Source organism: Stylophora pistillata, chromosome 6, assembly GCF_964205215.1.
Source record: "Stylophora pistillata chromosome 6, jaStyPist1.2, whole genome shotgun sequence".
In the NCBI taxonomy this organism is placed as follows: Eukaryota; Metazoa; Cnidaria; class Anthozoa; order Scleractinia; family Pocilloporidae; genus Stylophora; species Stylophora pistillata.
This window is the reverse complement of record NC_142524.1, coordinates 6,885,065-6,899,945: the sequence shown is the minus strand read 5'-3', so window position 1 is coordinate 6,899,945 and position 14,881 is coordinate 6,885,065. Positions and strand designations below refer to the sequence as shown.

At 40.6% G+C, this 14,881-nt stretch overlaps 1 protein-coding gene and 1 pseudogene across 1 annotated transcript; both read left to right on the top strand.

Moving 5' to 3' along the window:
- The first annotated feature begins 5,086 nt into the window (after positions 1–5,086).
- Positions 5,087–7,671, top strand: LOC148727998 (RNA polymerase II-associated protein 1-like; annotated as a pseudogene).
- A 2,178-nt stretch (positions 7,672–9,849) lies between these two features.
- On the top strand, positions 9,850–11,949 carry LOC148727997 (uncharacterized). The gene has a single exon (XM_088724450.1). The coding sequence runs from the start codon at positions 9,873–9,875 to the stop codon at positions 10,662–10,664; it is 792 nt and encodes a 263-aa protein (XP_088580576.1). The 5' UTR covers positions 9,850–9,872; the 3' UTR covers positions 10,665–11,949.
- The last annotated feature ends 2,932 nt before the right edge of the window (positions 11,950–14,881 follow it).

The following is a 14,881-nucleotide window of genomic DNA, read 5'->3' as shown; positions in this document are numbered from 1 at the left end:
ACCAGTGGCTAAAATGGCAAAACTGCCAGTAGTGGCCAAAATGGCAAAAACTGCCGCTAATGGCTAAAATGGCAAAACTGCCACCAGTGGTCAAAATGGCAAAACTGCCACTAGTGGCTTAAATAGAAAAACTGCCACTAGTGGCCAAAATGGCAAAAGTACAATTAGTGGCTAAAATGGCAAAACCGTCAGCTGTGGCAAAAACGGCAAATCTGCCACTAGTGGCTAAAATGGCAAAACACTCACTTGTGGCCGAAATTGCAAAACTACCACTAGTGGCCAAAATGGTAAAACTGTCACTAATAACCAAATGGTAAAATTGCCACTAGTAACTAAAATGGAAAAATTGCCACTTTTGGCTAAAAGGGCAAAACTGCCACTAGTGGCTAAAATGGTAAAACTGCCAGTAGTGGCAAAATTGGGAAAACTACCACTAGTGTCTAACATGGATGCCAAAACTGCCACTAGTGGCTAAAATGGTAAAACTGCCAGTAGTGGCAAAATTGGGAAAACTACCACTAGTGTCTAACATGGATCGCAAAACTGCCACAAGTGGCTAAAATGGTAAAACTGCCAGTAGTTGCAAAATTGGGAAAACTACCACTAGTGTCTAACATGGATGGCAAAACTGCCACTAGTGGCGAAATTGGAAAAACTGCCAGCAGTGCTGGAGTTGGCAAAACTGCTGTGACTAGTAGTGAAAATAGAAAAAGTGCAACTAGTGGCTAAAACGGCAAAACAACCACGCATGCCCAAAATGGTAAAACTGCCTCTAGTGGCCAAAATTTCAAAACCACCAGTGGTGGTTAAAATGGCTCAACATCCACTAGTGGCCAAAATAATAAAACTGCCACAAGTGGCTAAAATGGTAAAACTGCCAGTAGTGGCAAAATTGGGAAAACTACCACTAGTGTCTAACATGGATGGCAAAACTGCCACAAGTTGCTGAACATGGCCTAAACTGTATGATATATGCTGATGATTCGCAACTTTACATAAAGATTAACTCCTCTGACAGAATGCTAGGCATGGAAAGATTGAAATCATGTGTTAATGCAATCATGGAGTGGGCCAAGAAAAACAGATTGCAGTGCAACCCTTCAAAAACAGAAATCATTCATTTCCTCTCACGCTTCTCAAAAAATCCTCCTTTCTGTAATATCAATATTGGAGATGATATCATTAATCTATCTAATACTGTCCGAGACCTAGGCGTCATGCTTGATTCTGTGATGAACTTACGCTCGCATATAAATTCCATCTGTAAATCGTCGTCTCTAGCAATCAGAAATATTGGTCGCGTTCGTAAATACCTCTCGACGCAGCAAAATGAAAGATTGATACATGCCTTCATCTCATCGAGACTTGATTACTGTAATAGCCTATTGTACGGTCTACCGATTTGTGACATCGAAAAATTCCAACGGATCCAAAACACAGCTGCCCGCTTGTTAGTCGGTGCTAAATCAAGAGACAGTATAACACCTATACTTATGAAACTTCATTGGCTCCCGGTCACAAAACGAATTCAATTCAAGATACTGTTGATAACATACAAAGCACTAAATGACATGGCTCCAACCTATCTTGTTGAACTTCTTAGTCGATATATTCCAGCACGAAACCTCCGTTCATCAAATATGAATCTACTTGAGGTCCCAACAATTCGAACTAAAACGTATGGGCAAAGAGCATTCTCCTACGCCGCACCGTATTTGTGGAATCAATTACCTGAATGCATAAAAAACGCCGAATCTGTTGACTCCTTTAAACGCTTGTTGAAAACTTATCTTTTCAAAAATTAAGCCACCAGATTTTTTGATATCGTACGTTGTCAAACATATGTATAACACGTAATAATTCATTAGTTTAGATAGAGTAGCGAATTGCATGTATAGGATTTTTATTGAAATTTTGTTAATTTGTAATTGTAAAGCGCATAGAGTTCAATTTTAATGCGCTATATAAGAACTTATTATTAAATTAAATTAAACAAGTGGCTAAAATGGCCAAACTGCCACAAGTGGCTAAAGTGGCAAAACTACCACAAGTGGCTAAAATGGCAATTTGATTTTTGAAATCAAACCTCTAAATTATTCTCTTAACATGACAATATGATTACGATGAGAGACACGTTTGGGTCAGAAAAATTTCATTTAAGTATAGAATAGTAAAATCCCCAAATTAGTATGTTAAAAAAAGGGCCCAAACGGGATGAAAAGAAAACACTAGTAATGAAAATTAGAGACGATGAAGAAAGGAAAAAATAAAAAGAAAGTGATAACTTGACTACACTGTATTAAAGAGCGAGGTGGCCATAGCGTCCGCGACACTGGTGCGTGTGGCCACAGGCAAAGACAGGTAAAGTTTAAAAGGCTCTGAGCGCCAGTCCCCGTGCAGCTTGATGAAGTGGTCAGGAACCCCTGACTGATACGCGTGTGTGACGCCGCCTCGGCGGAAACTATGCGGGGAGAGATTCGTGGCATCTAAGCCGGCGGCCGTGATGGTTTCTTTGAGAAAGCTTGAGAAAAGGGAGAATGTGACGGGCTGAAGCATGTGCCCCCGAGGCATGCAGAAAAACGGCGAGTTGGCTTCAGCTGGCACCAATTGGAAATAAATAAAACTGCCACAAGTAGCTAAAATGGCAAAACTTTCAGTAGTGGCCAAAATGACAAAAACTGCTGCTAATGCCTAAAATGGGAAAACTGCCACCAGTAGTCAAAATGGTAAAACTGCCACCGGTGGTCAAAATGGCAAAACTGCCATTAGTGGCTGTAATGGAAAAAATGCCACTAGTGGCCAAAATGGCAAAAACTGCCACTAGTGGCGGAAATGGCAAATCTTCCACCCACTGACCAGAATGGCAAAACTGGAAGCAGTGGCCAAATTGGCAAAACTGCCACTCATGGCTTAAATGACAAAACTGCCACAAGCGGCCAAAGTGGCAAAACTGCCACTAGGGGCCAAAATGGAAAAACTGCCACCAGTGGACAAATGGAAAAACTGTCACAAGTGGCCAAAAGGACAAAGCTACCACTAGTGGCCACAATGTCAAAATTCTCACCAGGTGCCAAAATGGCATAACTGCCAGTAGTGACTAAAGTAGCAAAAATCCAAGTAGTGGCCACCTTGGAAAAACTGCCACTAGTGACTACCATGGCAAAACTACAAGTAGTGGCCAAAATGGCAAAACTGCCACAGTATGGACAAAATAGAAAAACTGTCACAAGTGACCAAAATGAGAAAGCTGCCACTAGTGACTAAAATGGGAAAACTGCAAGTTGTGGCCAAAATGGCAAAACTGCTACTCCTGGCCAAAATGGCAAAACTGTCACTAGTAGCTAAAACGAGAAAACTGCCACAAGTGGCCAAAATGGCAAAACTGTCACTAGTAGCTAAAACGAGAAAACTGCCACAAGTGCCCAAAATGGTAAAACTGGCACTAGTGGCTAAAATGGGAAAACTGCCACTAGTGGCCAAAATGGCAAAACTGCCACTAGTGGCTAAATTGGCAAAAGTGTCACTTGTGGCTAAAATGGGAAAGCTGCTACAAGTGGCCAAAATTGCAAAACTGCCATTAGTGGCTTAAACGGGAAAACAGCCACTTGTGGCCAAAATGGTAAAACTGCCAATAGGGGCCAAAGTGGCAAAATTGCCAGTGGTGGCAAAATGGCAAAACTGCCTCTTGTTGGGAATTTGGGAAAACTGCTACTAATGGATAAGATGGCCAAAGTTGCAAAAGTGCATTTTTGCGCTGGTTTAGCTGGCTATTGCATTTAAAAGAGGAATCAGTTGATGTGTACTTTACTCATTCTCATTTCTGGACCCCTCTCAGGTCAATGGCCCTTCGTTAGGTGCGTAATATTGAGTGATTTCTGGTGCCCTTCTGTGTAGGTGCTCTTCAACCCGCCGACTGGATGTTCCTTTCCATAGTGGATCTCTACAACCTGGCAATGAGTGTGGGAGTATTCATCAACGTTCACAGTTGTGTGTTATGCTGAATTGTAACTTTCGGCTCCTTGGGAAAATGTGAAGATGCAAAAGTTTAAACAAATGGCGATATCACGAGCTCATTATGTGGCGATGTGAGCTGTTTGCGCTTCTCTCTGCCTTTTCACGATACAGATATTCTTGGCTAAGTGTCCGTGGTGTGCAATACGCTCTGAATTTTGTTGAGCTATGCTGTCAAATTCTGTGTAGAATTGTTCGCCATCTTTTCAGCCGAGGTAAGACGGAACTCAATTTGTATAGGTAATCACATGATTTCGAGTGCAATTTAGAATAGATAAGCACTAATAAATTTTTTCAAAGACTAACAAAATTACATGAGCCCGTAGGATGAGTGCAAATTGTGGTCTTTGAAAACATTTACAAGTGCTTATTTATTCCAAATTGCACGAGAAAATCATGTGATTATCTATTAATAATATACATAAGAAATATGAGGTAGCTTCTCATAACTAAGCAGAAGTAGAGCGCGCGCACCACGTGCAAAAATAATTTATTCAAACCGTGCAAGTGACATTGACCTTGACATTGACCTTGACCTTGATATTGACCAATCATTCTCACCAATCAGAATGTCTGGTTTGTTTCTTTCTTTGCACTGAATTAACTCTCTTCTGCACTGAATTAACTCTCTTCTGCATTAAATTAACTGAAAACTGCATTCATCTTCACCAATCAGAACTGAGAAATTTTTTCATGTATGTTATTATGACTGAAACACTCGCGTTTTCCCGCCCACACCAGGTATGCAATTCGTGGGGGAGAGGGAAGGGTGGATAATATGTTGCTTGTCAGTTTGCATCGCTGCCATTTCTATAGTTTTAGTTTTACGATACTCTGAATTGAAATAACGAGTATGGTTCTAACAAAATGAAGCCCAAATACCTTGGAATGTAATACACGGTTGATAGATTAATTTTGTAGTACTTGAACAATCAATACTTGTTGGGCAGATGTATAGGAACCGTTTTATTTTATGCAAACCGAAGACCAAAACTATGCAACGGTTCTATTGCTAAGACTCGGATGACATTCCTTCTGTGAATTGAATTGTTTGTAGATTTATTCTGTCAGTGAAATGAGGGGCGAGAGCATCGGTACCATCTCAGAATCTGCAGTTTCCATAGTAACCAATACATTTTAACTGGTTCTCTTGCTTGAGGAATGGCGGCCCTCCTGTTTACGTCACGTTACCATGGCATCAAGAATAGCCAGGCTCATGTGCATTTTCTTGACAGGTTAGATTTACAGGTAGCACTTCGTGACTCTTATGATGTTTAAGTGTCACGGAAGTCACTTTGGTAACGCCTACTCTGAACAAACTAAGCTGATTTTTTTGGACAGAGAAATTATTGAGGTAAATTTCTTGGGTGCCGAATGGATTTTCCTCAAGCTATAAGTTCATGTTTTAACGGTTGAGGAATTTTGGTAGACTTCACACGCAATGCGAAAATTGCAGCAGCCTTTATTCGATTGCTTTGTACAGTTTTAGTGGTTGACAGCTGATATGAGAAACTTTAGTTCACCACTAAATTTTCTCCGGTTCTTATTGGTTTAAATCGATCACGTGAGGCGATAGTGTCCATCCGTGGAGAGACACTATCAGCCCATAGTTCCCGCCCGCGGTAAATACTCGGATGGAGAGTGCCCGTCCGTGGAAATTACCGAGATTGATAGTACTCATCCGTGAAAAGTTTTGAATAGTTTGACGGCCGCGAAGTTAGGCAGATCGGAAAAACAGTGACTTTTCAATTTTGACAGGTATAACGTATTATTTAGCCAATGTACGGTTGCGAACTATTGACATTTGTGAAAAACTGTAGGCGCGGAATAAAATTTAGTGATGAACAATAAAAACAATACAGTGTTTATGTCTCGGAACTATCGGTCTGAGAGTTGCCCCTTGGAAATTTGATGTTCTTAAAAGTAGCATATTTGTTTTTCCCTCGAACTAGCATATTTAGCATATTTAGCATAGCTGCCCTCGAACTAGCATATTTGCCCTGGAAGCCTCGCTTCTCAGGCAAATATTTGTTTGAAGAACATCAAATTTCCGTGGGGCAACTATCAGCCGATACTTCCTTGACAGAAACACTCTATTGTTTAAATAGAAGACTGGAAGAGTGTATGCATGGGCTAGTCAATAGGTTTCAGAGACGCCATTTTGGGCTAAAAATGAGAAGGCGCACAAACGATAACTATTGTCCGCAGCAAAACGAGATGGCTTAAAAATCAGCAGTTTCCTTGTGTGAGATGAATTGTAATTTTGGCAACCATACGCGAAATAGAAATTGTCAATTTCGAAGAACTTTTGTAGACTTCCATCATTTACTGGTTCAACTTTATTCGGTATTGTCTCTCTAGGCAATTTACTGTCATCCTTTTTTACTTTCATAGGAACCTATTTTTCTGAACAGTGACGTTCACAACTATTTATCATCTATTTTGAAGATTTACACGAACCCCTCACGTCTCCTTCACGTTGATTCCAATTTTGCAATTCCCGGACTTACATCCTTCTACGACCTGTAAGTAGTTGAGGGCCATCAGTATTTCTTCTCTTGTTTCTCATAACATAAAGTTTATTTCGCTTTTTGAGGGGTGAGACCAACATTCTTTGACAAGAACTAGCCTCCATTTTGGAGGAATAACAATACTTTTGCCACTCTGGAAACCGGGATAAGTTCCTGCTATGATTGGCCAAAAGGGTCCGCGAAAACTTCAAAAAGTCATTTTAAAAACAGTTTGATTCTGGTCAGCGGTCTAGCCCTTTTAGAGGGCATGTAGTTTGTTTGTGGCCCGAGTACCATCATTTGCGCCCGAGCGCAGTGAGGGTGCAAATGATGTTACGAGGAACACAAATAAACTATATACCCGACAAAAGTCATGTGATTATCATTATTATCTATACTCAAGGCCAAATCGTACATATTCAAAAAATAAAATATATATTAGGGCGGCAAATGCCACTTACAGCCCGCACTCTGCTGTTTGGCCCGCGAAAAGGAGCGTTATAGAGAGGGAAGTTTGTCATTTGGCCGCGTGTAGTGGTAAGAATGGTTGTTTCGCTCTGGCAAATCAGCTTTGCCAAATTCTAATCTCCATATTTCTCCACGAAAGATAAAATAGAAAGAAGAACGAAATTCCAGTTTTCTAACATAACTTTTTATTATTATCAACTCTCCAATCAAATTTTTAAAACGAAAAAAGTGAACTAACGACCTTGACCTCGTGTCCTGTAGGTACGCATGCCTTCTGTCCCAGTACTCCGCGGTCTCCTTTGGAGATCCTCTGTTTGGTTCTTTTGTTATTTTACCTTTGACTCAGAAGCACGACATGAAATTCAGAACAGCTGTTTGGGATGAACACATAGGGGTCTTGCGAGCTCTGTCGATACCCTTAGACCAGGTTAACTAAATAAAATGGTTGCTGTAAAATCTACAGAAGGTTTCACCTTTTTCTTGATTTAAAATAAATATTTCCCCGTATGATCGTGAGCCTTTTTCTCTGCCTGACTGTATGTCTAGCTGTTCTTCTGTTTGACTGTTTGTCTGTCTTTTGCCTTGTCTGAGTATCTGTTTGCGTGTCTGTATGCTTAGCTTTCTATCTGCCTGCATTTTTGTCTATCTCTTTATCTTTCTGTCTGACTGTATGTCTGTTCTTCTGTTTGACTATCTGTCTGTCTGTCTGTCTGTCTGTCTGTCTGTCGGTTGTTCTGTTCGTCGTTTGTCTTTCTTCGTTTGTCTATTTCTCTTTCTGTGTGTCTGTGTCTCTCTGTCATTCTGCGAATACAGGATCTGTTTGTAACCTGTGACCTTTTGACAATTGGTGTTCCCTCTGCTTTCGTTCTAGGTTAATTCGTTTTTCTTTGTTCAATTGCTTCAAAGTGTTCGACATGATTTGCTCCACTATTACAAACCAGCTTCCTCCAGTTCCTTGGAGCTTTTTGAAAAGTTCGCTAATCTTCCAGCTGCCCGACAACTCCTACTGAGGAATCGCGACGACCTCGAAGAATACCGTAAAATGTTCCAGAAAATGGCCTCTGCGTAGAGAATAGTGGAATCATTGTGCTATTTAAAGTTGTGAAAATTCATAGATCAATGATAATTATTTCTTTCAAAACAAAAAAAGCAACGGACAGAGAACCAAATCTAGTACTGTTTATTTTCGTTTTCTTTGTTCACTTCAGTCCACTATTACCTCTTCCAAACAGGTAGGGATCTGTCTTTTCTTCACCGTCGGATCAAAATGTGTCTGAGATAAAAATATCAGAATTGACAATCCATCAAATGTTTTTGCTCGCGCGCGATTGTTCTAAGCGCACCACATGACTGAAAAAAACCAGGAGCCCATCACATAGGCTCCTGATAAAACAAGGGAATATCGGAGGATAGACCCCAAGCGATACGTCCCAATATTAAAATCTTACGTCCGCTTCGATATAAGCTCGCTTTTAAATTTGATTCAAGATAAGAGCGTTTTGCTGTTGTTACAGGAGAATGGACATGTTTGTTTGTTCATAATTGGAACCAGAGAACACTGCTCAGAAAAAACCCAAGCAACAAAACATTTTTCTCGCTCGCTGCAAAAACATCTGAAGGATACTGAACTCAGTAGTCTCCATTTGGTGCAAAAATATGCTGGTAAATTCATACTAGTAGCTCATACTTTTTCTCTAGCGTCACCGTCTCGGAAAACTGTTCGTATCTCGGTAAAGATGACGTCCGCGGACAAATATCCGAGCCTATTTCCCGCCAAATGGAAGCTATCGTCTTGGTATCTTTGCGCCCAACGAAAGAATTTGTTTAGTTACTGTACCTTACAGAGACCGCGTCTCAAATCGAATTCAGTTAGAAATGGTTTCGTTTTCTTCTATAAGCTGTTTATCAACTCAAAGCCAAGAAAATCGATGTTTTCGCAAGTGCACATGTCGGGTTGATGATGAAAATTCATTTCTGAAACGTGATTAGGTGAGGAAGGGTCATTGTGACTTCATTTCTGCCGCGTCGCTTTGGGTACTTCTCCTTTAAAACAAATAACTGCACGGAAATCTCATCGCATTTCAACAAGTGTTTGTTCATTGTTAGCAAGGATTAACGATCACCAAATTTTCAACCTTCTCCATGGCTTCAATGAAATCTGAATAAGAGAAGGCAACAAGGGTTTTTGCAGTGGCGAGAACACTTTGTGCAGTCATACAAAACGTAATTTTCTCCATTCCCGTTCTAACCTGGTAAATCCGCCATATTGATGGGTGTAGTTCAATTTTGTTACCTTTTGAGTTGTCGTTTATTTGATTCCTGTGGAACTATATGGTATGTAATCTTAGTCATCCTACCCTAGCTCCGTACTAGTTGTCCTGGCGTAGGCAATTCAACCAAATGAATGGATAATTAATTCATCGAACACAGTTGCACTCAATTCACTTTATTTCGTTAAATCATGGTTCGATTAAATTAAAAGCTGCAAATTGTTTTTGAACATAAGAGTTTGTTACAGAAGTGGATCAAAGGTTGAATTTGTAAGTTTTGCATGTTTAGAAAACCAGAATAAATTATTTTAAGCCAAATGCGAACTTTTATCTTCCGTTTTGTTCACTATACTTTCCGTGTATGAGTGGAAAATGTTGCGCAAACACATTTCTATCTTTTGTCAAAATAACATGCCAATTTTCAAAAGAGAGTTCAACGGGAGAAAATAAGGGAAATAAAAGAAACATATTTTTATCCCCAAACTTAATACAGTCCAAGGTTTGAATAAAAAATGATGTCAACTAGTAGCAATTAAATTGTCTTTATCTATGGTACCTGACTATGTTCAATTTCTTGTCTTGAAGTTTGTGAAAAAAGGCAAGCAGAGTGAAAATGAGGCAGAGCAAGAGAAGGAATGAACTCCGACGTGCCAATACTGAAAACTGCTTTCCCTCAAAAAGAAATAAGGCAACACATTTTGGAACTCCCAGAGATGAAAGGCCTTACAAATGTACACAATGTGAGAAGAGCTTCAAAAATCAAAGAGCATTAAACCAACACCACAGGGTTCATAGTGATGAGAAACCTTATCAATGTACACAGTGTGAAAAGAGCTTCAAGCATCAACGCACATTACATGAACACGCCAGGGTTCACAGTGGTGAGAAACCTTACAAATGTACTCATTGTGACAAAACATTTAATTATTCAACAAATTTGCGAAGACACCTCAGAGTTCACAGTGGTGAGAAACCTTACAAATGTACTCATTGTGACAAAACATTTAATGATCCAGGAAATTTGCAAAAACACTTCAGAGTTCACAGTGGTGAGAAACCTTACAAATGTACTCATTGTGACAAAACATTTAAACTAGCAGGACATTTGCAAACACACCTCAGAGTTCACAGTGGTGAGAAACCTTACAAATGTACTCATTGTGATAAATGCTATACTGGAAAGTGGAGCCTGACAGTGCATAACAGATCATACCATGGGAATTGGCCTCACAAGTGCAGCTATTGCAGCAAAGGGTTTGAGGATTGGAGGAGCTTAAAGACACACAAGTGTAGACAACTATCTTTAGATAGAGAGAAATTCACTTGTTGGATGTGTGGTGAATTTTGTCACAATTGTTGTGGCATACTTCACCACATGTATGAACACGGTATGAAAAAAGAGTAAACTGATGTTTAGTTGATTATTTTGGGGCACACGGGTTAATTAAGCTTGTGGTCTCTTCTGGTAAGTCCAACACTTGGATAATGTGTTTCGAAGAATGTGGTGGTTTACCTTTGCACAGAGACAGAGAACTTAGAATTGATATAAATGATTTTATATGGCCACACTGACACACAACATTTCTATTTGAGTGTTAAAAATTATTTCACAAAAGAGCAAATTTAAGGTGGCTTAAGTACCAGTTTCCTTGCACAAGGAGCAGGCCACATGTGAGAGAAACACAGAAAGGAAGCATGAGATTTAAAAGACAAAAATTTCAAACAAATATGGTGGCACAAGGCTTTTTCAGTCTATGCAACTTCTCTCTTATTTTGTAAGGTGTTTGGCTACCAGAGTGAATTTGATGTATTCAACAGCCACTTCTCTATAGGAGACAGAAACCAAGAGAAAGAAGACAATTCTCAGTGACATAAAGGTTGCTCCGCATCTGAATGAAAAATCCAATTGATACAAAATCTCATTCATTCAAGCCTCAGTAGATAGCATGAAAAATATCACACACTGGGCCTGACATTAACTTTTCAATTGACTGGCCTAGTGACTAGGCTAGTGACATCTTAGATGTTTTTAGATGTTATGACAATTTAAGCCAAACTGGCTAGTAGAAATTGAGAACCACTTGCTTGAATTGAACCACTGAATTTCTACTAGTCTGTGGTTAGTGGGCTACCGTTAGTGTTGAGCCGTGACACAAATAATATGCTTGAAATGTTCAAATTGATATGAGAAAAATTAAGTCAAGTTTAATCTTTAATCCTTATTGCTTTAAGAATAACCAACCCAGGACTAATGGATTTGATTTACTTAAATGACCATTGTTACAGTTACAATTTTATAATCATTGTCTTGTTGCAGTTACAATTTTAATCGTTGTTGCTTTTGGAATAACCAACCCGGGACTAATGGGTTTGATTTTCTTGAATAACCATTGTCTTGTTACAGATACAATAATTGTCAGGGGTAGTTATTTTGTTTTGTTATTGATGAATTTGTGTATGTGAGTGAGGAATTACCCTCTGTAGGGAGGCATTGGAAAATGTTTTGGGTTTAGTTTGGATACATGAAAACAATAAATAATTTACTTGAAAAAAGTTATTACATGGATTTACCATTTTGCAGTTTGTTAGCAATAGAAAAGTACACAATCATGACTGTAAAGGGATATGCAGCTTTTTGGTAATTTTATTTAGTTATCTCAGATTAAGGAAAATAAACTTTGTGTCTCGAACATGTGCTTTGTCTCTTCACTGCGCATGCGCTGGACCATTGCGTAAGCTTAGCTAATGTAACATCTCCATCCTAAGAAAGGCTAAAAACGGAAATCTAAGTTTCTAACAAAAAGTAACAGCCAAACAAAAAAAAGGGAAAGAAAACAGAAACAACAAAAATAACAATGAAAACAGAGTTTATATGTGTTTCTCTGAGTGTTTCTTCATCAGTGTTCAGACAGCAAAAAAAAGCTTATAAGTCTAGTCTAGCTGGCTCCTTTACAATGTGGCCACTCCTTGTTGTCATAGGCAACTTGTCACTGCCTTGGTTGGAAGATAACGGTGACTTGGCAGGCGCCTGAGGTAATTCTGACGATGACGTCTGAAGAGGTAAGGGCTTTGTCTCATGGCTGTACTCTCCTGGTTGCTAATAACCTGTTCTCCACAGGTTGTTGGTGTTTTCTGGAAAGGTAAAAGCTTCAGCTGGACTCTGTTGCGTCTTGGCTCAGACCCACCCGTTGTCTTGACTATGTAAGACCTTGGCTTACTGGTCTCTTCCTTTACCTCTGCGGGAATCCATTCCTTGGTCTGTGGTTGGAACACGACTACTTGCTCGCCTTGATTTAGTCGTCGAAGCATATGTGTCCCTTGGCGGTCGTAATGGTTCTCTGGGTGTCCTGTCGATTTTGTAGTTGCTCTCTGCGGCTATCAAAAGCTTGTGAACGTTGGAGATGGCCACTGCATGACAGTTGTGTACGGTAAGCTCTACGGTTCAACAGCAGAGAAGGTGACGGTTGGTTGCTGTCTACGGGTGTGGCCCGGTATGTCAGCAATGCTAAGTATGGATCTTCTTCCGAGGCTTGTGCTTTTCGTAGAAGGTTCTTTACTTTCTGGACTGACCACTCTACGAAGCCGTTGCTTTGTGAATACAGTGGTGAGCTTGTCACATGGTCAATGCCCCACTGCTTGCAAAAGGCTGTAAATTCTTGTCTGTTGTGCTGTGGGCCATTATCAGATATCAAGGTTTCTGGTACCCGATTTTCTGCAAATATTGACTTGAGATGGTTAATGAGAGTAGTAGATGTAGTGGAGCTCAGCTTTCTCACGATGGGGTACTTGCTGTAATAATCTGTTACCAACAGATATTGGGCGCCTTGGAAGTCGAACAAATCGGTGGCAAGTTTCTGCCAAGGAAAACTGGGTACAAAGTGAGGGTGTAAGGGTTCCTTTGGCTGGCGTTTAGAAAACTGTATGCAAGTGGCGCAGTTGAAAGCAATTTCATTAATATCCTTTGAGATACCTGGCCAAAAAACACAGTCTCTAGCTTTCAAGTTACACTTTTCTGCCCCCAGATGGCCTTGGTGAATAATCTGAAGTAACTGAGGACGCATGTTGCTTGGAATCAGAAGACGATGTCCCTTCAAGATGAGGCCATTTTCAACACTTTGATCTTCTCTGAAGTTCCAAAACTCTTTCAGGTTAGCAAGACATTCGTTTGGATATTCAGGCCACCCTTGATGAATGACATCCTTCAAATGGCTGAGCACAGTATCTTGAGTTGTGTGGTTTCGTATTTCATCCAGTTTAGCTGGGCTAGCGGGCAAGGTGTGGCTAATGCCATCAACTTCAAGTAGCAGTGTTTCTGAGTCTTCTTTGGGGGATTCCATGCAGCAGACTCTGGATAGGGCATCTGCTGCAACGTTTGTTTTGCCTTGAATGTACTTAATTTCCACGTTGTATTTGGAGATCTTCAGGAGGAGCCTCTGGAGGCGTAGTGAGACACTGGGTATGCTTCCATATGCTTTCAAGCCGTTTGTGGTCTGTTTCTACAACCACTTGCTTACCAAAGACGTAGTGGCTGAATCGCTCTAAGGACCAACAGGCGGCTAAAAGTTCTCTTTCAATGTTGCTGTATCGGGATTCTGTATCGCTGAGTGATCGGCTTGCATAGCACACCGGTTTACTGTCTTATATGAGTACACACCCAATTCCTTTTAAGCTTGCATCTGATTGAATCACATTGTCTTTTTCTGGATCATAATAGGCCAGCACTGGTGCCTCGGTGATTATTTGTTTGAGACTTTGAAATGCGTTGTGATGCTCTGGTTGCCATCTATACGAAGGGTGTGCCTTTCTTCATCAGCTGCCTCGATCAGGGGCTCTGAGGTCTGGGCCATGATCGTGGAGAATCTGTTCAGGTAGTTGACCATCCCCATGAAGATCTGCAATTCGGCTAGATTCTGTAGGGAAGGCATGTCTCTGATAGCCTTAATCTTGAGATCATCAGCTCTTAGACCATCTGAAGTCCACGTAAATCCAAAAAGGGATGTTTGGTCTACTTTAAACCGAAACTTATCCGGGTTGAATCGTATGTTGTTCTCCCGTGCTGTGTCAAGGACATTCAGTATGTCCTGATCGTGCTCTGCTTCGCTCTTGCCGTAAACAAAGGTATCGTCTGCAATACCACTCAGGCCATCGAGGTTTCCAAACACTTTGTCGTACATTTTCTCTTGGAACACGTCTCCACTGCAGGTAAGTCCGAAAGGTAGCCTCTTCCATTTGTATTTGCCCCATGGAGTACTGAAAGTGCAAAGTTTGCTGCTCTCGTCGTCCAGTTCAACTTGCCAGAATCCGCTTCGGGCATCGAGGATACTAAAGTGGGAGGCGCCACTTACCGTGGCTATCACATCTTCTATGGTTCTCACATAGCAAGGGGTGCGCTGAATGGCTTTATTGAGGTCACGGGGTCTACGCATAAGCGGATCGTGCCGTTGGGCTTTCTTATGACCACTGTTGAATTGACCCATGGTGTATACTCATCATGTATTTCTACTAAAATGTCTGCATGTGTTAGCCGTAGAAGTTCTTCTCGGTAGGCACTTTGCAGGTGGACTGGAATCTGCCGTGGGGGCTGTTGTTCTGGAGGAATATACGACTTAGTTTCTATATGGT

Excerpts from the sequence above, each read along its gene's own strand:
- LOC148727997 (XM_088724450.1), top strand. The coding sequence starts at position 9,873 with ATGAGGCAGAGCAAGAGAAGGAATGAACTCCGACGTGCCAATACTGAA.